Raw genomic sequence first — 26261 nt, forward strand, 5'->3', positions numbered from 1 at the left:
CACCTATTAGACCTATTAGTTAACTATAACCCAACTAACAGAATTAAAAAGAAAACAGAGAATCTACTTAAGTCAATTACCACATGGCACAAAGATACGGTCAAAAAACTATTTCCACACTACGCTCGACCCCCGATAATTTACGGGCTACCAAAAATTCACAAAGAAAACACACCAGTAAGGTCTATAATCAAAGGGAATGATAGCCCGACTTATCACTTCCCCAAAAAATTAGCGGCAACACTCAAGGAGTTCATAGGTCATTCTCCCTCGTATATCAAAAACACACAACACTTCATAAACATCATCAATGACATTACATTAGAAAAAGATGATCTATTAGTCAGTTTTCACGTCTCTGCCCTCTTTAAGAATGTCCCATCAATGATACAATCCTTCTTTTACAGAACAAATTTCCTCAAGACATCACGGCGCTCTTTGCACATGTATTACTTTCTGGTCATTTTGTATGGCAAAACACTTTCTATCTACAAAAAGAAGGTACAGCCATGAGCTAATCATTATCCCCCCCCCCACTGCTAATTTTTAAATGGAACATTTTGAACAACTTGCTTTAGGTTCCTCCCCTTTAAAACCCAAAATCTGGCTTAGATACATTGACAATGTTTTTGCGATCTGGTCTCATAGCCGCCAGACATGAGACACATTCCTTAGCCACCTAAACAAGCAACACAAACATATACAGTTCACAATTGAGATTGAAAAACATAACACACTGCCATTTCTAGATACACTTGTCACACATCCCCCCTCGGGCAATCTTTCCTTCACTGTTTACCGGAAACTGACACATACTGGCCAATATATACACAAACTCCTACCACCACCCAACACAAAAACTAGGTGTCATCAATACCCTAAAAAACAGGCTCTGAAGATCTCCTCTAGTGAACAGGCACTGAAAGATGAATTTAAAGTGATCAGCAATACTTTTCAAAAATTGATACAGCCAAAACACTATTAACAAAATTCTCCACAAGACCTCAATAAAAAACAAAGACAAACCAGACTACAATAAAACTATAACCATTCTCTACATTGAAGGGACATCAGACAAAATAAACAGAGTACTACAAAAATACAACCTCAAAGCCACCTTTAAACCTCCTGCAAAATTAAAAAGCTTACTCAACTCACCCAAAGACCCACCCTGGAGTATACCGTATTTACTGCACCTGCAACATACCATATATAGGAGAAACAGGACGCACAATTCCGATCAGACAAAAAGAACGCCTTTCTGATCATGCCCTGAACGCCTTACACAGAATTGACTGGAAGAGCACTAGCTGTCTACATCACATCAAAACATGGTATGAACGCAAATTTAAGGAAGCCTGTGAGATCATTATTAACCACCCCCAATCTAAACAATAATGATGGTCTAAATATCCCATACATATGGAAGTCATATATTCATCCCACGAATCCTTCCTCTCTAAGAACAACTATAAATAGGGCTGTAGAAAATCCAGGATCCTAAATCTAAAATAACTTGAATACAAAAAAATAGGATATCACTGTTAAAGAAAAAAAAATCTGTAAGAAATAATGTTTATTCATGTTGTAATTTATAAATTTTTTTAAAATCAAAAATAACAATTGTAATAATAGAAATAGGACATCACTGTTACTGGAAGGAAAGCTATCTGTAAGCAAGAATGTTTATTCATGTAATCATAAATTAAATCTAGCTTGATGTAATTTTTTTTTTTTCCACTAGAGGTCATGCCAGTGAGTAGCATATTATCAAATCATTGTTTCTTTAGTTTTCAGTTTGAAACTTAACGCAGCTTTTCTTGTATATTTATGTATGCTCCAGATGATGACCTTTATATGAAGATCGAAATGTCAGGAAAATAAAAAGAGTTATTTTAATATGGTTGTAGAATCAATAATTTCAAAAATGAATGCTGATCACCGTGTAACACTAAAAGAAAGCATCCAGAACTTCCTACCATTGTCTACTGTGGGAGGAAGCTGTTAATGATTGAGTTAACTTTAATAGCAAAATTTGTAACACTTAAGACAGAGCTTTGGGGAATACCCTGTTCTTCGTATGGTTGATATAATGTACTTCCCGCTCTGACTTGGAAAGTTCACTTGGACAGAAAGTTTTTAATGAATACAGGAAGGTGTCCTTTGAGACTAAGGTTATAAAGGTTTTAATATGTCATATCTCCAGGCTGTGTCATAAGTTTTTTCCATGTCAAAGAAAACTGAAACAAGATGTTCTTGCTTCGGAAATGCATCTCTTATACACATTTCTAAAGAAACCAAATGGTCTAAAGTTGAATGATGTGTACAGAACCCACATTGTGCATTGGAGAGAAGCTCATTGCTTTCTAAATACCAAAAAAGTCTGGCATTAACCATTTTCTCTAGTATCTTACAAAGACAGCTGGTCAGAGCAATAGGTTAATAACTGTTTGCTTGTGTTAGATCCTTTCCTAGTTTTCAGATAGCAATAACAACTGACTTATACTAAGAATCCACAGAACAAAGACAGAGAAACTCTCTGTCTGCAAGTAGTATGTTGTATATTAAGAGAAGGAGATTCATAGAAGATGATAGTAGATGTTTTATTTCATAATGGATGTCATCAGTCCTACAGCACTAGGGTGAGACAGTAGAAGAGTTCTTTTTAGTAGCTCCTTAACAAATGGCTGATCGTATGGCTCAAGAACATTTCAGTATTAAATGTCTGCTCTTTCAGTATTAAAAATTCAGGAGGATATGAATCTGTTGCTGAGATTCTGGCAAAATTTTCTCCCCAAATGTTTGCAATAGCTTTGGGATCAACAATAACAATTCAATTATGGTCTAATGTAGATAAACAGTGTGTTCTGTATCTACCTTGCATTTTCCGGATTTTATCCCACTTCAATTTTTGGACTGGTCATTTGATTAATTGATGTGGTAAATTTAATGCGCGATTGTTTTTGACTGATGTCTCACATAACGTGATTTGGCCCAAGCATACTTAAAAGCTATTAAGTTTGATGTGGTGGAGCATCTGTGAAATATACCCCATGCTCTGTGTTGATCTTTTTTGGCTGTCATGATAAGGATCTGTACTAAGCAATAATATAATTAATATCACTCATTAAATAGAGCCTGTGTAGCTCAATGGATGTGGTGTTTTTCTAAGCCTTTTTTCGATCCGTTCCCGAGTTAGTCGATCTCTAGCCAGGGCAAGCAGGTTTTTTCTCCCAGAAACTCTGGTTTTTCATCCGTAAACTCAAGAAAATCGACCGTAGAGCCCATATTATTTTCAGACATTAAATATGAGTGTTAGGGACCACGAGATGGCAGCACTTATTAAGCCATCTCTCTTCACTGCGTGCCGCTTAATTAGTGATAGCTTTGAGCCAGTTATCTCTGATTGGATATCAGTAGAGATTGAACTGCCCACTCAGTCTCCAAAAGTTAGATAGGGCTAAAAATGGCCTCGCCTACTCCCTATATACAAGAATAAAAAGGCATTAGCTAATATTTTGTTTTTAGAAATAGGTAAATTTCTCACATAAGAAATGCAAAAACTTTCAAAAGAAACTATATATATGTTAAGAAACCACACAGAATTAAAAAGAGATCGTAACCATGAGAAATTCAATAGAATATTCAGAATCATGCAAAACGATCGGAAAAAGAATCACACATGAAATCCAAGTATTCAAGTATACTTGTGAAAAGACTAAGCAAAATAGTGGAAGCTTGGTGAACAAGCAGCTGGATTCAAGGCAAATACCAGCCCTATTTCTGTTAGCTATGCCTCCCGTCTGTAAAGCAGTTCCTGAACTTAGGCAAACGAATTGAAAACCTCGAACAGCACATCAGTGATATAAATGAAACGCCTTCCTCCAAAATACGAGCACTAGAAACCAAGCTCAAATCAATTGACGATAAGCGCAGCAATGCAAATTCACCCTTCCCCACGAATGAAATCAGTGAAATAATCACATAGACAGTGCATGACTCAATGGAGTCTAAAAACAAAAAATTCAATGCAGTCATTTTGAACTTTCAAAAGAAAACAGAAAAGCACTGAAAGAAGACATCAACAAATTGGCAGAAGAATGCGACATCGATCCTAAAAATATCGTCAGGTGCCATCGCTTCAAACCCATAAACAAAAGAAAGGATGGAATGAACTTTCCACACCTCGTAAAAGTGACGTGATGCCGACAAGCACATCAAAACTACTAACAGTGATCAATAATAAGTTCAAAGACACCTGTCCGCAACTGCACATACACGCTTGACCAGATTTATCATTTGCACAAAGAGAACAATGACGCCAGCTTCGAAGACAACTTGCAGAAAAACATCAAAATGGTGACTGCAGACAAGCTAAATTGGTGCAAAAACCAAGTGATGCCACTAGCAGCCACCATGGTGACCAGTATGCAGGCACTGCATAGGAAATGTGCAAGACTCCTGCAGTCAAACATATGACTCACAAAACCCTACAAATCCACCTCACCAACATCTGTGGCCCAAACTCCAACCTTAATAGTGTTCACTACCACCTGCAGTCTACCAAACCCCACCTACTCTTTCTGGCAGAAACTCAAATCTCATTTCCCATCAGCACCATTCACCTCAAACTTCCAAACTACACACTCTTTAACTCTTTTCAACCCAAGGGTGGCATCTGTGCATACATCTGCTCCGATATACCTTGCCAGAGAGCACCCAACCTAAAATCGCCCAACTCTGACCTTCTTTGGATGAAAATATCCCTACACAACTCAGTCAAATTCATATGCTGTCTCTATCGCTCCCCTAATGCAGCCAACCATTCTTGGCTCTTAAATTTCCTCTCCTTAAAAACCGACTTTCTCCAGTCCCACTTTCCCAATAGCAAAAATCATTCTCCTAGGAGATTTTGTCCACAACACCAACTGGCTTTCCTCCTCCAGCTGCACAGATCTTGCAGGAATAAATGCTGAAGCATTTGCCATCACCAATGACCTTACACAATTAGTTCGGATGCCAACCAGAATACCCAATAACCCAAACCACTCTCCAAATACTCTAGACCTCTTCCTGATCAATAACCCTTCCAAATACACAGTGAATGTAGAGAGCCCGCTAGGCAATTCTGACCACAACCTAGTGTTCATCCCCCCCATTCAACAATGCTTACACAGCCACTCCCGTACAATAGTTTAACATTATAACAGTGCCAAGTGGGACAGCCTCTGCAACTTCAATGCCTTATTCCCATGGTCAGACTATTGCTTACGACCTTCCAACCCAAATACTGCACCGAACACAAAACTAAAGTAATTCTCACTGCCACGGAATCATACGTTCCCCATAGTAATATGAACTGCCATTCCCTAACCCTGGTTTTCCTAAAGATGCACCAAGGCTGTACAAATGTAAAACCAAACATACCGTTACTGGCTCAAATCAAGAATCCCATCCTGCTTTAGAGCTTATACCCAAGCCCGAAATAAATGCAAAAAAACAATCAATGCTTCCAAAACAGAGTTCGAAAGATCAAAAAGCAGGAAATTAGCAGCCTGTACAAATGGAAGACGAGCCTTTTGGTCCCTTACCAAAGCAATTGGTCTTAACTTCTATCCAACACTATTCCTACCTCTATCCTATGAAGATGGCTACATTGCATCATCACCTACAGAAAAGGCCAATCTCCTGCCCTCACACTTTGCTTCCAATACATGCATAATTGACAATGGCAAATGTCCCCCCAACCATTCCAGATGCCCAACATATCCTTTTGCCAGAAAGAGATCAGCAAAATACTGTCCAAATTAGACACAAAAAAGTCTCCGGCTCCTGATGGCATTCATCCAATAGTCCCGAAGGTTTGCATACCAGAACCATCTCGTTCCTGTGTCACTTATATATACTGTCTTACTTCACTGGTATCTATCCCACAAACTGGAAATTGGCCCCAAGTCACTGCCGTCCAACTACAACCCCTATCTCGCTCACCTCAGTCCTGTCTAAAGATGGGCAAATGTGCGAGTTAAATCAGGTGTGTGACAAGGTTGCACACGATCCCCACTGTTATTCATTATCTATATGGATCACATTATGAAGAAAATCTGATATCGAAACTGGTGATTCACTTTATGCAGATGTTATAATTCTGAATAAATACAGTACAAGTCAATAGATTCCTTGACTAGAATGAATAACTGCTGTAATAAATTTGGTATGAAAATCAGCAATTAAAGAAAAAGACAACGAAAAATAGAGCCTGTGTAGCTCAGTGGATGTGGCGTTTCACACCACCGCGCTTGGCCGCACGAAGGAAGGTTTGGTTTCGAGTCTAGTCGGCGACTAGAGGAAATTTTTCTAAGCCTTTTTTCGACCGGTTCCCGAGTTAGTCGATCTCTGGCACGGGCAAGCGGGTTTTTCGTCCTGTAAACTCAAGAAAATCGACCGTAGAACCCACATTATTTCAGACATTAAATATATTGTGTTAGGGTTAGGGACCACGAGATGGCGGCACATTTGAGCCGTCTCTCTTCACTGTGTACCGCTTAATTAGTGATAGCCTGGGCCATCTGTCTCTGATTGGGTACCAGTGGAGATTGAACTGCCCACTCAGTCTCCAAAAGTTAGATAGGGATAAATGGCCTCGCCTACTCCAGTATACGGGAATAAAAAGGCGTTAGCTGATTTTTTTTATGACAATGAAAAAAACAGGCAGAAACATCAACTGTGTTCTGAATGGCAAACTATAGCACAAGCAAAACATTTCAGCTATTTAGTCACAATTCTTAGTGATTAAATATGGATACAGACAACAGAATAAATTTATACATACCAAGAAAGAAATTAGTCAAAAAACTAAATTAGCTATATACAAGAGTGTTCAAGCCAATTTTAACTTATTGATCTCAGAGCTAGGTTAGAAATAAAACATTTGATCAAAGGTTGGAGACCAGAGATATGAGAGTTGAGAAAGATTAGGGAGTGAACAGATGGCATCAATAGTTGTATCATATAAAAATGAGAATATTAGGAAAGAACTTGTCATTGTTAGCATTCAGGAATCTGTTAGTAGAGCTAATCTCAGGTGATATGGTCACTTAAACAGAATGGGAGAGGAAAGATTAATAAAAGTGTTCTTGGCAAGTAAAAAGTGCCTTAAAAGACAGAAATATAAGATCTGATAATATTGCAGGCTTGACAGATAAATTAATTTGGAAGAAAATTATTGATAAGTTAGTAATTGCATAACTTTATCATGTAGTACTATCATAATTATTCCGCATACCTTCTGAGAGTCATGTTGTACCATCTTTTTTTATTTTGTTTTATTAAATAAATCTCCTACAAGTCTGCAAGATTCCCCAACTTAACTGAATAACTGTTGTAATAGATATGGCATGAAGGTCAGCATTAAAAAGACAAAGACAATGAAAATATCAACTGCATTGTGAATGGAGAACCTATAGAACAAGTAAAACATTTCAGCTACTTAGGCATGATTTTTAGTGAAGATGGTAAATTAAATATGGAAATAGACAACAGAATTAACAAAGCTGGTATGGTAGGAAGTCAATTGAATAAATTCATATGGAATAAGAGAGAATTAGTCGGAACACTAAATTAGCTGTATACAAGACAGTGTTCAAAACAGTTTTAACTTATGGATCTGAGAGCCGAGTCAGAAATAAAACACTTGACCAAAGACTAGAGACCGCAGATATGAGAATCCTGAGAAAGATTAGAGGTGTGAACAGATGGCATCAATGGCAATATCATATTAAAAACTAGGATATTAGGAAAAAACTTGATATTGTCAGCATCCAAGAATGTGTTAGCAGAGCTAATCTCAGGTGGTATGGTCACTTAAACAGAAAGGAAGAAAAAAGATTAGCAAAACAAGTGTTGTCTGCCAGGTTGGTAGGAAAAAGACCCAGAGGAAGACCAAGATATAGGTGGAGTACAATAAAAAGTGCCTTAGAAGATAGAAATATAAGATCTGATAATATTGGAGTCTTGACAGATAACGGACTGATTTGGAGGAAAAGTGTAGATAGGAAGTTAGTATTGATGTAATTTTTCATGTAATACTATAATATATCCTGTACATCCCTTGAGGGCATATATCAGGAATCTGATGATGACAACCTTCTGAGGGTGCACATCAAGATGTCAGTGGATTGATACAGTAAAAAAAGTGACTAAGAAGAATGAAATATAAAACTGATAATGTTGGAGTCTTGAGAGATAACAGATTAATTTGGAAGAAAATTGTTGATCAGAAGTATATAATGGTGCAACTTTTTCATATAGTACTGTTATAATTATCCTGTACACTCTGAAGGTACATATCAGGAATTTCATGATGAAATACCTATATGGTCATATCATCTGTTATTAAACTACATAAAAAAGTGAAAAATGTTTTAATAAATAAAGAAATAAGACAGATGAATAATATTTCCCAAACTCTTTATATCTGCTTTAGAGGAAGTTTTACATGAAATGAACTGGAAGAATGGATGAATTAAAATTAATGGAAAGATACTAACTCATTTCTGTTTTGTTGATATAGTTCTCTTGAAACAATAAACCTAGACATAAAATTAAGAGAATCAGCTCAAGTCTGTCTAAATGGGTTGAATATGAATATAAACAAAATGAAAGTAATGATAAATGATAATTTTCCAAAAAATAATAATACTGGAAGATAGTGCACTGTAGAGAGAAGATACACAAGTTTATCTGAGATAAATTATAATTAAAGATGGACAAAAAGAAGAAATAAAAAAACAATATAGCTAGGTTGGAGGATGGCTTTTGGGAAGGTGAAAGATATCTTCAAAAGGTGATATTCCTATTAGTTTGAAGAAGAATATTTTCACTTGGCATGTCTTACCTATAACACTGAAACCTGGAACTTTACTGAAATTATGATTCCCAAATTGAAAGTTACCCAGGGAAAAATGGAAAGAAGTATGCTTCGCATGACACTTAAAGACAGGATAACCTCCTACTTGAGAATATCAAGGACAGATATATAGAACATCAGTTACATTTTGAATTCAAAATGAAGATGGGCTGGACACATTCCAAGATAAAAAGCAAGATGGCCAAATTATTGAGAGAATGTAGATTTTGGATGGCACTAGACAATGGAAGAGATGGCAAGATGAAAATGTTACGACTGCTGGAATAAAATGGATGAGAAATGGTGAAAATAGAATGGAATGGAGAAAATTGGGGAGCCCTTCATCCAGCAATGGACCAATACAGGTTGAAAAAGCACAAACTTATATAGTTGTTTCTTTGAATTCTGATAGTTAAATCCTGTCATCTCAGCTGTAATTGAGACAGCTAGTAAGCAAGTGATACATGACTCATTCTAATGATTCATGTTTTTAATGTATTATCAGTCTTTTTCCCCGATGTCTGTTACACTGGATAAAATATACAGCAGTTTTTGAATAAAATTCTATATTTTTTCTACACGTGTAAGGCTATTATAAGCATCTATAAATATGTCTAGCAGACGTTCATTAAAACAATTGATTACAAACCTCTATGGCAAGAAATATTGGAAAACTGTTAGAAGATACAATAAGCTGCATTTAAAGAAATGCTAATTTATATAAGGCTCATTCTTGAGCTTCTTGAGTTTGAAAATGATTTAAGACATTCTTAGTCAAAACTAGTTTGAATTAATTTTTCGTATTTCACTATCCTCAGCCAGATGAGCCCATTTGAATCAAAAGTAGACTGATTCATAAGTTTGAAACATTAGAAGAAAGAAAATGCCACAATTGTCAACTGTTACCTGAGTCTGTCAGTTGGTTATAAATTTAACAACAGACTACTCACAAATGAATTAAATTTTCTTTCTAAAAAGGTGCTGATTTTGCATTGTCTGCTTGACATATCTTACTTAGAAATTATGTGGGTGTAGAAAAACAGAGAATTACAGATGATGATAAATTATATTCTGAAATTGCACAAACTTCATACAAAGCAAAACATTTTTCTTTGAATATACTTTTTCAGAAGTATCAGGTCCCAAAAGTAAAGTTGTTTTCAGTATTAAGTTTTAAAAAGATATAAAAAATAAACTCACTTGTTAAATTTAATCAAGTATATAGTCTCTATTTGAATCAATAATGCTCTTCCAACATTGTGAAAGCTTCATAATGCCATTTCTATAGTATTCAGGAGGTTTGGAGGCAAAGAAATTGCATAGGCTCAATTTCAGTGCCTCTAATATGTTGTATTGTTTTTCATTAATGAAATCTTGCAAACTTCGAAATAAGTGGTAATCTGAAGGTGCAAGATCAGAAGAATACGGATGATGGGGAAGCTTTTTCCAGCAGAGTTCCTCGATCTTGGTATAGGTGATTTTTACGCTATCAGGGCATGCGTTATCATGGTGAAATACAACACCCTTTCGATTGACCAGAGAACACTTCTTTTCTTGGTTTTTCATTCAGTCGATCCAGTTGTTCACAGTATACTTCAGCTGTGATTGGTTTTTTGTGGCAAGAGTTCAAAGTGTATAATACTAGCCATATTAAAAAATGCTTAATAAAACCTTCTGAGGGTGAAGATCTTGTTTTGGCTGAGGTTTAGCCTTTCCTATGAATGAATCCAGTGCCTTTGGTACTTAACATTCTTGTAAAGTACCCACTTTTCATCACACGTAAACATCAAAAAGTTTACGCACTCTCTTCTATCGTTGTTCATTAGGAACCCACTTTCCAAGCTTACACACTATTCCAGGTTATTATTGCAAATGGCGAGGGATGGTCGATGACGATAAATTAATATCTTCTGCTAAATCATCAACAGTTGTTGGCATTTCTTACAATAGTGGCTTCCAGCATATCACTATCAAGAGATCCAGAGAACCCAAAGCGAGGAGAGTCTTTCAAGATGAAGTCCCCTTGTCACAATTGTTGGAACCATCACTGGCAACTTTTGCAAAACATTATTGCCATACATGTTTTGCACATTTTTTACAATGTTAGCAGCACTGCTGCATTTTTTGAACTCAAAGCATGAAATGCCTAATATGCTCTTCAGTGACCTCCATAATAATAAAGGGTTAAGTCTTTTGTCTCTTTATTGTTTAAATAACCCTTTATTACTAAAATAACTTTTGTTCCTGCGAGGTGGAATTCCTTAGAATGAGTAGTACTTATAAAGCTTTAAAAATTCATGTTTAGACAGGCTGAGACACATTTCAACAAGTACAGTATTAAAAATGACATTACTTTTGGGATGACCTGATACAAGCTCTTCACTCCTTACACCAAGAGACCAGATATTGTTATTATAAAAGCTAACAAAGGTAATGCCATTGCTGTTATGAATATCACCAAGCATGTCATTTCATTTATTTACAACCAATAACAATTTAGTTTCTGGACGTGCCTCATATAAAAAGGCATATCTGAAAAGCTCACCATACTTCTAGGCCAGATTAACCTTCAAGTCTCTTCTGTCCAATATGCAAAGTGAATTCATTCTTACACTCCACTAGTGATAAATATCATAATCTAGTATCCAGGAGCTGACAGAATCACTTGCAATTGCAGCCTTCCTTATTATGGACAGAACTGCTAAAATATGCTTATAAGTACATCAGGATTACATCCAGCTCTAACCATTCTCAATCTTGATGTAATGACTATTACATTACATCACACACACTATTTTTCGGTTATTATTATTATTATTATTATTATTATTTGACACCTCCAGGGAGTCCAAAGACTCATCGAGGGAGAGTGTGCCAACAGCATCGAACGATTCGTCCCCATCCAACTACTAACCGCGCTTAAACTTATTTAAGCGAGCCATTATATTGTATGATATATTGTTTAACTGTTGGCATTGAGAATGGTGATAAAATTTGAATAAAAATTGTGCTCTTAATATTTATTTTCAATGTGCAGTATGAAACCACTATCCAGTTTATTAAAGGCTGGAAGTAGCTTTAAAAAGTTCCATATCTGATTTCTAGTACAGAATTTCCAGACTGTATTAAATAAAAATACATATAAAATTTAAAAAAGAAGAAAAAGAAAACTTGGCCCATCCACGGTACTACAGGATTACAAAAAACTTTCGTGCATGGGAATCATAAAAAAGAAAACTGCTGTACTTCATTTGCAGGAACTTTGAGATAATTTTGTTTCTTTTCCTGAAGATTATGTGGTAGGCAGAAGAATAACTTTGATGGCAGCAATTGAAGGACCTGGCAAGAAGATGAATTGGCATAATCCAATATTTGTTGTCAACCCTAGCCAAGTACTAATTATTGTCGCATCCATAACAGAGGAATGTCAAGCCAGTTGCAGTATTCTATCAAGTTCAATGGATTTGAAATCTAAGCTTAATGACAATATTATTTTATTCAGGTTAGCCGATACACTTGACCCAGCACCACAGCAGACAGGTGAAAAATTGGTTATGTGGCCCTCAAGAAGATATTTTCTCATCAGCTATAAACATCAGAGCAGAAGCTAGAACACTTTAGATGTGATCAGAATTTCAGAGACACTGGACTGGATGAAGGTATGATAGACCTAAGAGAAGGAAGAATGTACTACTTTGGAAGAAGAGACCAGCAGCACAAAGAAGAAGTTGCAATTGTAATCAGAAAACATCTCATAAAATGCATTACTGATATAAGATCCATCTCTTTATGAATCCTATTCATCAGATTTAAGCAAAAGAAAAACACCTTTATATTGAAATTGTCCAAGTGTATGCACCAGACCATTCTTAAGTAGAAGATACAGAATTTTTAAAATGCAAGAAGAGATATAATATAAAATCTAAAACCTTCTGAGATTTTAATGCAAAAGGTGGATGATTTTCAGATTCTTAGGCAGATGTTATAGGAAAATTTGGAATAGGAGAAATAAATAGCAGGAAAAATTTCTCTAAATTAAATGGCCTGTTTATCAATACAATGTTTCATTATAGAGAATGAAAATGAATTTTCATTCTCTATAATGAAACATTGTATTGATTTATGTATCAGTTGATGTATCAGTTTCAAAAATGAATGCTGATCACCGTGTAACACTAAAAGAAAGCATCCAGAACTTCCTACCATTGTCTACTGTGGGAGGAAGCTGTTAATGATTGAGTTAACTTTAATAGCAAAATTTGTAACACTTAAGACAGAGCTTTGGGGAATACCCTGTTCTTCGTATGGTTGATATAATGTACTTCCCGCTCTGACTTGGAAAGTTCACTTGGACAGAAAGTTTTTAATGAATACAGGAAGGTGTCCTTTGAGACTAAGGTTATAAAGGTTTTAATATGTCATATCTCCAGGCTGTGTCATAAGTTTTTTCCATGTCAAAGAAAACTGAAACAAGATGTTCTTGCTTCGGAAATGCATCTCTTATACACATTTCTAAAGAAACCAAATGGTCTAAAGTTGAATGATGTGTACAGAACCCACATTGTGCATTGGAGAGAAGCTCATTGCTTTCTAAATACCAAAAAAGTCTGGCATTAACCATTTTCTCTAGTATCTTACAAAGACAGCTGGTCAGAGCAATAGGTTAATAACTGTTTGCTTGTGTTAGATCCTTTCCTAGTTTTCAGATAGCAATAACAACTGACTTATACTAAGAATCCACAGAACAAAGACAGAGAAACTCTCTGTCTGCAAGTAGTATGTTGTATATTAAGAGAAGGAGATTCATAGAAGATGATAGTAGATGTTTTATTTCATAATGGATGTCATCAGTCCTACAGCACTAGGGTGAGACAGTAGAAGAGTTCTTTTTAGTAGCTCCTTAACAAATGGCTGATCGTATGGCTCAAGAACATTTCAGTATTAAATGTCTGCTCTTTCAGTATTAAAAATTCAGGAGGATATGAATCTGTTGCTGAGATTCTGGCAAAATTTTCTCCCCAAATGTTTGCAATAGCTTTGGGATCAACAATAACAATTCAATTATGGTCTAATGTAGATAAACAGTGTGTTCTGTATCTACCTTGCATTTTCCGGATTTTATCCCACTTCAATTTTTGGACTGGTCATTTGATTAATTGATGTGGTAAATTTAATGCGCGATTGTTTTTGACTGATGTCTCACATAACGTGATTTGGCCCAAGCATACTTAAAAGCTATTAAGTTTGATGTGGTGGAGCATCTGTGAAATATACCCCATGCTCTGTGTTGATCTTTTTTGGCTGTCATGATAAGGATCTGTACTAAGCAATAATATAATTAATATCACTCATTAAATAGAGCCTGTGTAGCTCAATGGATGTGGTGTTTTTCTAAGCCTTTTTTCGATCCGTTCCCGAGTTAGTCGATCTCTAGCCAGGGCAAGCAGGTTTTTTCTCCCAGAAACTCTGGTTTTTCATCCGTAAACTCAAGAAAATCGACCGTAGAGCCCATATTATTTTCAGACATTAAATATGAGTGTTAGGGACCACGAGATGGCAGCACTTATTAAGCCATCTCTCTTCACTGCGTGCCGCTTAATTAGTGATAGCTTTGAGCCAGTTATCTCTGATTGGATATCAGTAGAGATTGAACTGCCCACTCAGTCTCCAAAAGTTAGATAGGGCTAAAAATGGCCTCGCCTACTCCCTATATACAAGAATAAAAAGGCATTAGCTAATATTTTGTTTTTAGAAATAGGTAAATTTCTCACATAAGAAATGCAAAAACTTTCAAAAGAAACTATATATATGTTAAGAAACCACACAGAATTAAAAAGAGATCGTAACCATGAGAAATTCAATAGAATATTCAGAATCATGCAAAACGATCGGAAAAAGAATCACACATGAAATCCAAGTATTCAAGTATACTTGTGAAAAGACTAAGCAAAATAGTGGAAGCTTGGTGAACAAGCAGCTGGATTCAAGGCAAATACCAGCCCTATTTCTGTTAGCTATGCCTCCCGTCTGTAAAGCAGTTCCTGAACTTAGGCAAACGAATTGAAAACCTCGAACAGCACATCAGTGATATAAATGAAACGCCTTCCTCCAAAATACGAGCACTAGAAACCAAGCTCAAATCAATTGACGATAAGCGCAGCAATGCAAATTCACCCTTCCCCACGAATGAAATCAGTGAAATAATCACATAGACAGTGCATGACTCAATGGAGTCTAAAAACAAAAAATTCAATGCAGTCATTTTGAACTTTCAAAGAAAACAGAAAAGCACTGAAAGAAGACATCAACAAATTGGCAGAAGAATGCGACATCGATCCTAAAAATATCGTCAGGTGCCATCGCTTCAAACCCATAAACAAAAGAAAGGATGGAATGAACTTTCCACACCTCGTAAAAGTGACGTGATGCCGACAAGCACATCAAAACTACTAACAGTGATCAATAATAAGTTCAAAGACACCTGTCCGCAACTGCACATACACGCTTGACCAGATTTATCATTTGCACAAAGAGAACAATGACGCCAGCTTCGAAGACAACTTGCAGAAAAACATCAAAATGGTGACTGCAGACAAGCTAAATTGGTGCAAAAACCAAGTGATGCCACTAGCAGCCACCATGGTGACCAGTATGCAGGCACTGCATAGGAAATGTGCAAGACTCCTGCAGTCAAACATATGACTCACAAAACCCTACAAATCCACCTCACCAACATCTGTGGCCCAAACTCCAACCTTAATAGTGTTCACTACCACCTGCAGTCTACCAAACCCCACCTACTCTTTCTGGCAGAAACTCAAATCTCATTTCCCATCAGCACCATTCACCTCAAACTTCCAAACTACACACTCTTTAACTCTTTTCAACCCAAGGGTGGCATCCCCCCCCCCACCCCCCCCCCCCCCCACCCCCCCCCCCCCCCACCCCCCCCCCCCCCCACCCCCCCCCCCCCCCACCCCCCCCCCCCCCCACCCCCCCCCCCCCCCACCCCCCCCCCCCCCCACCCCCCCCCCCCCCCACCCCCCCCCCCCCCCACCCCCCCCCCCCCCCACCCCCCCCCCCCCCCACCCCCCCCCCCCCCCACCCCCCCCCCCCCCCACCCCCCCCCCCCCCCACCCCCCCCCCCCCCCACCCCCCCCCCCCCCCACCCCCCCCCCCCCCCACCCCCCCCCCCCCCCACCCCCCCCCCCCCCCACCCCCCCCCCCCCCCACCCCCCCCCCCCCCCACCCCCCCCCCCCCCCACCCCCCCCCCCCCCCACCCCCCCCCCCCCCCACCCCCCCCCCCCCCCACCCCCCCCCCCCCCCACCCCCCCCCCCCCCCACCCCCCCCCCCCCCCACCCCCCCCCCCCCCCACCCCCCCCCCCCCCCACCCCCCCCAATCCATCTCTTTATGAATCCTATTCATCAGATTTAAGCAAAAGAAAAACACCTTTATATTGAAATTGTCCAAGTGTATGCACCAGACCATTCTTAAGTAGAAGATACAGAATTTTTAAAATGCAAGAAGAGATATAATATAAAATCTAAAACCTTCTGAGATTTTAATGCAAAAGGTGGATGATTTTCAGATTCTTAGGCAGATGTTATAGGAAAATTTGGAATAGGAGAAATAAATAGCAGGAAAAATTTCTCTAAATTAAATGGCCTGTTTATCAATACAATGTTTCATTATAGAGAAAGCCATAAATACACTTGGACCTCATACCAACGGAGAAATCAAGAACTACATAAACTATATATTATACAATATATATAAAAATAGGAGTATATCTGATCATAGACTATATAAATATAAAATACAAAAGTATAAAAATTGATAAAATAGAAAAAAAAATCCATAACCCATCCATGGTACAAAATGTACTATAGGTTTACATAATAACCTTTAATGGGCAAGAACATAAAAATAAATAAACATATATTAATTACTACAATAAAGAGCAAAAGGCTATTTTTATCGTAGTAATATATACGGGTACACCGTTCTGGCAATTCGTATAGTAAGGGTATGTAAGTTCGTTTCACTTAAACCTTGGTATTTTCCCAGTATACCTACTCACTGATGAGACCCCAATAAAGGTCGAAACCGGTCTGAGTAGTGACCTCTCCTCATAATGTAAAACAGTAATACATCTCCTAGGAGCTGCGTTTTACATTATGAGAAAATATTAAGGATAGTGATGGGGCTTGCTTCACCTTTTCTCCGAGTTGCCTAGTGTTGTACTACCCAGGTGTTGACTTATGCTTGGACTCGCCGATAAGTTCTTCGGCATGAAACTCTTAGATTTCGATCTCCGAGTTTCGTATCTGGCTTTAAAATAATGAGGGATTTATTATCCCCTTAACTTAAACATATATTAATTAATAAAATATGGGAAAAGTAGATTCAAAATGAAGAAACTCAAGAAACCAGATATAGACCATGAACTACTTACAGCCAAAACAAAAGAAAAAAAGCACCCAAAGCAAAAATAACAAACTCACCACACAAGAATCAGCATTGGGATCTGATTATAAGGAAACATTGAGCAATAAAAGAAGACATAGGAAATTGAGGAATCATGACAAAGAACTGCCAAGGATCCTGGGTTACTCTGGAAAAAAAAAAGAATAACAATGAATGGATAACAGGAGACATTTTGGAAACAAAAATGACTGAGAAAAAGATGGCATGAAAGACTGGTAGATCCATTAAGGCTTGACCTCATTCCAACAGATGGCGAGACTGATAGAGAACAAACCCAATGGAGGAAAAGATCCATAGGCACTCAACCCGTCCTGAATGGATGAGAATGATCAGCCATGGCCTGAAAAATTGGTAGCCCCAAAACATTTGTACACTTAGTTATAATAGCTAATTTAAAATTCTTCAAAATTAAAAGTCTGGCAAGATTAAGAAATATAAAAAGTTAGCTCATTTGGTCTCTTTAAAATACTTACTTTTCCAATTAATTACATCAAAACAGAAATAATATCACAGCATGGTTCAACTGTTTCTACTATATGTATCTGCTAATAAGATTTAACTTAGTATGCATTCTCTTTGTCAAAATGAAGCTTCTATGAATATATATATTGCTTGGAAAGAAGTCAATGAACATCCTCATGGGCAAGGAACATTATGGCATGTAACGAGTCACGTATTTATAGTTGGTAGAAATTGGAGAAACATGATGCTCCCAACCCAGTGCAACTGAGTTCAGGTGAAATGGCTGCAAGAAGGAGAACTGATGGAGTCCAAAAGAGGTGTTGTGATAGGATGGCAAGTTACAGGTATATCTGTTCAGCAAATCTGGCTACTTCAGGTCAATAATTAGTGATACCATACTGAGATGTAAGGGCCAGAAGTCAACTGCAAGTGCTATCCACAGTGTACGACAAACTACTCATTGAATGTGACTGTAGGATGCTACAAAGCATAATATGTAAAAATTGCCATTCACCAGCTGACAACATTAAATGCAGAGTACCAGGCATTGACTGGAACATGAGTCAGCACAAAATCATTCAGAACTGAGGCTCACAAAATGCGTTTCCATGGTAGGACAATATGCAACCCCACATTACCAAACCAACATGCAGTGTCATCTTCAGTGGTACAGTGTGATGTGGAAGCTTGAAAAGCTGTGTTATGGAACAAATAATCACATTACACCCTCTACCGAGCAGATGGATGGGCGTGGTGGACAAACATCTCTTACCAGAGTGCATAACCACAACTATGAAATTCGAAGGTGGCAGCGTAATGGTATGGTCCTATTTTTCCTGGTTTGGTCTTGGACCTCTGTATGTGGTGCCACAAATACTGGACTTTAAGAGGTATCTGAATATTCTGGACAATGCAATGCTTCCTACTTTGTTGCATTTCTCTGGAAACAACCACGGTCTCTTTCTTCAAGACAATGCACCATGAGGCTGCTGCTGTAACTGCATGGTTTATGAATGTCAGTATACGACTGGCCTCCACAGAGCCCTGATCTCAAACCTAATGAACATGTGGAATAAACTGGAGCGCCAGGTGAGGTCAAGGGATATCCCCCCCCCACACACACACACAACAGTCCAGGACCTCATTACATGCCTACAGGAAGAATGATCCAAAATTCTCATTGATCACTATCATACACTTGTGAAAAGTGTGTCTCGTAGAGCTGCTGCAGTCATTGCAAGGAAAGGAGGTCCTACATCTTAAAGGTGTACCATGGCTGTTGCTGTTTGTTACTCACAATGTTGTCCAAGCAGTGTACAATGTATATAACATAATTAAATATTGAAGTTTCGTTTTACTTTATACAGTTAATATATATTGAAAGCAAATTTTAACACATACTAAAAAAAAACTCACGTGTTCGATCTTTATTCCAAGCATGACAAGTTATAGGATCAATTCCAAAACTGTGAATTTCCGTCATTTGAATTATGGGAATATAGTAACAGGCTTCAATATTATTTGGCACTATAATAGTAATTACAAAAAAAAGTAATTTTACTGCTTCAATATTTATTTAAAATATTCATATACAGGCAATGACATATGCAAACTATTTTGATGTAATATTTAATAATTTAAAAAAAAAATTAATACTGGGATTCAGAAAGCAACACACATTGGCTACCAATGTTCAGTGCTCCCCCCCCCCCCCCAATCACAATATCTCCAGTGTTCAACTGCTGTTTGAAATGAAACAGACAATTCTACAAAACAAAAACAAGACAGGCAATGACACATGCAATAACATTTGTTATGGATGCTAACATGTTGATCATCACTCTGCTGTTTAGTTGAAAAACAGACATCTACAGCTAAACTAAATGTATTTAGCTAATTAGATTTCTATGCCAATATTTCACTTTGGTCACCAAGGCATCTTCATGGGCACAAAGAAATATATTAAGTACATGCCAGCAGGCACACTAACAGGAAGGCAAATACAGACTAATTGTAAAAGGTGGGCTGACAATTCCTAACTGGAGCAGTGATACACTTGCTAAAGGTCTCAAAGAGATGGCCTCCAAGACACAAAAATGTCTGAAAAATACAGCTGTATCACGAATTTTTAGCTATTATGACAAAAAAACTGCCTGAAGAGTGATAGCGAACAAGCTCAGGAGCTTGGATTTGGTCACTGCAAACCTTTATCTAGGATCCTCTTACCAACCTGCATGTTTCAAATATATCATGTCTTCTCTTCCTAAATTCCAAGTTCTGCAGAGCAGGTTGCACATTCTGTAATCTGCTACCATTCTCGAAATTTTAAAAAGAATCTTAGCTATTAAATCTCAGTACTAATGTATCCTAATTGCCCAGATATCCTAGTGACTTTTTTTTTTAATTCATTTAACTCAGAAAAATACATTTGAATGAATGAAAATAAAAATTTCACATATTACTGATAAGTATTGTAAAGAAAAAGGATTATCAAAAACATACAACAGAACAGAGGAATAATAATAAAAGAATAAAAGACAATCAGTTGTTCTTAGAACAGAGAACAACTGATCTTCGGTAGAAGTTTATGTAGATGAAAGTGAACATTAAGTATACAGCCTGCTCCAATCCAAAAGAAGTTAGTTGGGTTCTACCTTTGGCTATAGATATTTCCTTGTGATAGTTATCTCTTGTGTGTTTCCTACAATACTCTCCATGATGGCATAGATGAACAGCAAGCGATATACTCTGTGTATTCTCTTATCTGCATGGAGCAGATACCAGAAATCTTCTTGGCTGTGTGTAAGTGTGTTTGCAGGTGCTAAAGGCCATGTCCAAGATAGAGGTGATAATCATTCTGTCTTCAGGACAGGTCAGATGTGTTTTTAGTACCTGGAATGTTAAAAATCGAGAAAACGATCCACTTCTCTAAGTTGGAATTTGTGGAGCTCAGTAGAAGTAGGCAAGAAATTGTGCCACAACCTCCAGTATATGTTTGCAGTGGGTCTGATATATACTTGGTTTTGTATGGGAGCTTCCACTGAATACAAGTTCTATATTAGCTGCCATGAAGGTGCAGTACTGACCATTTGGATTTTTGCAGTTAGTGCAAGTCATCTGGTGGATGCTTTCATGAAATGTACAAGAATTGTTGTAAAGGTCTAGAAAAGAAGGATGAGATTCTGTTTTCAAGGAAGATGAGGTTCTGCCTTACTAAGAGATTTGTAGTGGTTGGGAACAATTGCACTGTACTATCCAGGTAACCATTTCTGCACACAGAAATTCATATGTGGTGTAATTAGTGCCTTATTCCTAACTCTGCTTATCTGTTCTCATTATTATTATTAACATCTGACCTCCATGAAGTCAGACTCATTGTGGGAGGTACACACTATCACACAAAAAGCTCATCCAACCATGTCTTAAAATGATTCAATGCATTTACACTCAACACACTCGGGCAATACATTCTACTCATTAACCACTCTCCATGCAAAGAACCTTCTCCTCCTCATTAGTTTCCAGGGATGGCCTTTAATTCTACCAACCCCTCCTTCCATTCTATGAAAAATGCCAACCTGGTAACAACCCCCTGAATAACTTATACATCTCAATCATATCCCTCCTCCTATTCATGAGGCTTTATAATTTACATTCTTTCAATGTCTTTGCATTCCACATTTCATTTCTAATATATTCTCATCACCATGAAACTGGTGAATAAATCTGTGCACAATAATGCAGAGGCCTGATCAAGGCCTTATATAATGAAATCATAACCTCTTCATTTCTGCATGCAAAGGTCCTCTGCATCATTGCCAAAGTGATGCGACAACTTCAGAACTTGAGCAACGTGGCTCCTGAATTTCGTGTCCTTGTCCACCATCACTCCCAGATCTCTCATCTCCCCTACCACCTTTAAAGTTTGCAGTAATTTTGGGTAAAGCTCACAGATTTGTGATCTGTCCTCTAAATTTAAGCTGCATATTCACCACTCAAACAGATCACTGCCTCCTCCCAACAGAAAATTCCTTCAATAAAATACATATCATTCCATCTTCTCTAGATAAAGTACATGATTTTACTTGGCAATGTTGAAATGACATCACCATTCTTCTGCCCAAAATACCAACATATTCAAATCATCTTTTAACACTTGAAGCCTCCTGAAATTGAGGTTGTTGAAACAGTTCAACAACCTCAACAAACAACCAAATATTGTTTTTATTATCCCAAGACCCCATGGAGTCAAAGACTCATCTAGGAGGTCCTTGTGTCATACACACAGCTCATCATACCATGCCTTAAACACACTCAAACTCAACAGTTTTCAACATTGAACTAGCATTCCCATTCCATTTACTCAATCTATTGAAGTCTTCTTGTAAGGCCACGACATCTTCTCTAGTCTTCAATGAAACTTAGTCAACTGAGGAGGATGTTCTAAGAGGGATAGAAATCAAAGGGTATAGCATATTATAGCAAAATAGGAAAGAGTAATTGTGCTGGCAGTGTTACTCATGATAAGAGTAATTGTGCCCTCTCAAGGTGGAAAATCACAGTGGAGATAACACCAATAGCTTTGAGAGTATATGGTTTTGACAGATATTTATAAGGCAAGATATTTGGTAGAATTTGCTACACACTAGTGAATATAATTGGTGATGAGCAGTAAACGTTTAGACAAATTAGTTTTGCAAGTGATCATTAAGTGGGATTTCAACTATAACAATACAAAGTGGGCAAGGAAACAGCATGCAGGAATAAAGGAATTGAATTTCTGGATTTCATGAAGGACAATTATCTTAGGTGGCATGTGGTGGAGTTCCGAGGACATATTACAAAGGTTGTGAAGACATCACAGATAATTGTTGCGATGTTGAGGACATTTCCTGTTAGAGATTAAAAAAAAGTGCGTGATCCCATTTTATAAAGCTTGGATCAGACTGCATCTAAATTTCTGTGCTAAGATCTGGTCACTAGGATTTGAAAGGGATGAAGAAACCTTGGTGAGGATGCAAAGACAAATAACAAAAAATACATCAGGACTGTACAATGCTGATTACGAGAACAGACTGAGGGCATGCAGATTGCAGAGTTTGATGGATAGAAAACAAAAAGGAGGATATGATCAAGACATTAAAGCTGTTCAAGGGTTATTATTGTGTTGACACTGAGGAGATTTTTCATATGGTAGAAGGAGAAATAGAAAGGGCAACAGGTCAACCATGGAAGTTTCAAAAGGGAGTGGTGAGTAAAAGGTTAAGAAATAAGTTTTTTGCATGGAGAGAGATAATAGCATGGAATGCATTGTCTGAGAGGATAATAAACATGCACACAGTAGAGTTTAAGAAGTGGTATGATAAGACTTTGCTTCCCCCCCCCCTCACACACACACACAAAATAAGACATGATTACACAGGGGGCAGCAAAATAATAATAATAGCGTAAGCCTATAAAATTCATCCTGCAAGCTCTCTACATCACCTTGATTAACTATTATGATCAGCAAACAACTGAATATCTGCATTTAAAATTTTTTCCTATATCACTGAAGTACAAAATAAACAGCAGTGATCCAAGTACAGAGCCACTGCAGCACACCACTAGTCAGTTGCCTACACATGGATTCTACTCCTACATATACACCAGTTTACAAAAGCTAAGTACAAACTACATTTTTACCTGTATATGAAAAAAAAAAAAAATGTCCAGCCAAATGTGGACAAAAATTTACTGCTAGCATACTAATAAATTATATTACACAATGTGTTATAAATATCATACAAATTAAATTGCAAGACAGAAAAATATGCAGAAAGACATTTCAGTATGAAACATGTCCACCCCAAACTGCGACACAATCTAACAATGGTGTACTATGCTTAGCAGAAAGTGATTCGGGAGTACTTGAGGTAAACAGAGCAAGGATAACACCTTTGTTTTCTGGAGAGGAATTTCAAGCAGCAATGCGTTCCAAACGTGTTCTATGGAGCAGAGATCTGGAGAGCGTGTGCTGGCCAATTGATTCAATTAATATCCTTTATCTCCAGAAGTATCTCCATTGCTTGTGTACGGTGTGGTATGACATTGTCATCCATAAAAATGAATTCTTTGCATACAGTACCACGGAACAACCAAACATGACATTGAAAAACTTCAATGTTGTTTACCAGTCATAGTTCCTTTTTCCAGACTTGTAGCTCAGTGCATCCATTAAGCATAATGCCTGCCAACGCCATGACTCCAGCACTGCCATTTATATACCTTTCAAGAACATTCTATGATGGCAAGTAGTAGCACTTTCACAGCAATCACCTGTCATCTAGAATTGGATGAAAAACTATAATGACTCCGATCTGTAAAGAGTTAGCCCATTGGGGCTTATCCAATTTTAATGGATTCAACATCAGTGAAAACGTGTTCTATGATGAGCTTTGGATAAAGGAAACACAAGACTACACACCTTCCACCATACAGGCCCACTTGTTGCAAACATCTTGCACAGTTTGTCAAGATATCTGCATACCTGCGCTTGAATGGAGCAGACTTGCAAGCTGACCTGCCCTGGATTACGTTTTGCTGTTATAACCGAAAATCTCATGCGCCATGGTAGATCAAGGCCAACCTCTTAAAAAAGTCTGGAACATGCTCCATCAGTTTGAAATGCTGAATAAGCCTGGATACAATGCTAAGTGAGATTCCAAACTGTCTGGCAATATCAGTAATTCTGCAGCCTTCAAGCTTTCCAATAAATTCTTTCCCACATGAAATCATCTAGATCAAAGCTTCTTAAACTGTGGGTCGCAACCCCAAATGGCTTCGCGTAACTGAATGCCGGGGTCACAAAAAATTTGGCAACAGTAAAAGGCTTCTGAACGCGCAACGAACAAAAATTAATTCAAAATCAAACACGTAATGAATCTGAGGTGTTTCTGGCAGCGCTCGCCCATGTTGCAAACCGCGACTTCACAGCACCCTTGGTTTTGAACATGCACACTTTGCACGCCGTCACGCAACGCCAATGAATGCTGACAGAAACATCTTGGCTCAGACTCTAGAGTATTGCATGTTATGAATTACAGTGTTTTCACTTTACATACAAAGTTTTCTGCTCTTATAGAAACAAAATAGTACAGAAAATAAAGACTTAATATTTTCTTACTGTCATTCATACAGTCATAATTGAAAAAAATTTTCGGTTATGGATAACTGGCTAAGTTTAGACAGAAGAGGTAAAAATACTGATGACAATGCGCAGTCTTTGCTAGTACACCTAAATTGACAAGAAAAAATATTGAATTATTTTTGCAATATGGATTTACTTCTAATAATCATGATGGTATGGGAAAAAACTCTTTGCTTAATGTGTAATGAAGTTTTGGCTGCAGAGAGCACGAAACCAGCAAAACTAAAACGACATCTTAATACCAAGCACGCAGCGTGCTGCAATAAGCCATAGGAATATTCTGAACTATTACATTAGCCAGGCACTATCAGCCCGGGGGGACTATTCTGAACTAACTTTTAAAATCTTCAAATAAAAATCAATGTTTTCAGAAATTTCTTACAGTCAATGAAAAGTTTTTACTTGCATCTTACGAAACTTCTTATTTAATTGTAAAAAAAAACTAAAAACCCTACGTGGTTGAAGATTTTGTGTGACCTGCTGCTATTAAAATGTCAGAAATAGTTCATGGGAAAAAGTATGGGGATGAAATTTGTAAAATTCCTTTACCGAATGATACTATTTCCAAAGGAATTTCTGAAATTAGTAATAACCAATTCTAGCAGCTTATTACCAGGCTTAAGAGCAGCCCAAAGTTTGCAATTCAGTTAGATGAAACAACTGATATTTCTAACATGCCACAGTTGTTACTTTATGTAACATGTTTATGAAGGAAGCATACATGAGGAATTGTTTTTGTTGCCCTTTGGAAAGGCACAAAAGAGAAAGGAAGATATACATCTTAAAGTCTATGAATTTAGCACAAATGAAGGTTTACAGTGGAAAAATTGCATTGGAGTCTGTACAGATGGTGCTGGAGCAATGATGGGTAAGAATGTTGGATTTCTAGCAAAAGTTAAAGCTGGTGGTAATGAACATGCCACTTTTACTCACTGCATGATCCATCGGGAGGCACTCGTAGCCAAAAAAAATATACTATCAAAATCATTAACTTCATTAAAAACCTGTGCCCTTAACAGTCGTTTGTTTTCAAACCTTTTGAAAACACGGACTAGATTACAAAACCTTATTACTACGTGCAGTGGTAAGGTGGCTCTCAAGAGGGCAAAGTTTAAACAGGTTATTGAAATTGAAAGATGGGGTGTTATATTTTAGACTGAGCAAAAATCTGATTTTGTTAATTTTTTTCGTAATGACTTATGGCTTTCAAAA

The 26261-nt window shown here is 37.5% G+C and overlaps 1 protein-coding gene across 2 annotated transcripts in view; it reads right to left on the reverse strand.

Annotated features, from left to right (window-relative positions):
• Positions 1–26261, reverse strand: part of Arpc1 (Actin-related protein 2/3 complex, subunit 1A) — a 380782-nt gene that overhangs the window by 348924 nt on the left and 5597 nt on the right. For both annotated transcript variants that reach the window (XM_090398241.1, XM_090398242.1), the window contains exon 2: positions 19277–19387. In XM_090398241.1, the coding sequence (XP_090254367.1) occupies positions 19277–19343 (67 nt within the window). In that variant the 5' untranslated portion in view covers positions 19344–19387. The remainder of the gene's footprint in view (positions 1–19276; positions 19388–26261) is intronic.

Source organism: Typopeltis vanoorti, chromosome 9, assembly GCF_054136105.1.
Source record: "Typopeltis vanoorti isolate ZY-2024b chromosome 9, IOZ_Tvanoo_1.0, whole genome shotgun sequence".
NCBI classification, from domain to species: Eukaryota; Metazoa; Arthropoda; class Arachnida; order Uropygi; family Thelyphonidae; genus Typopeltis; species Typopeltis vanoorti.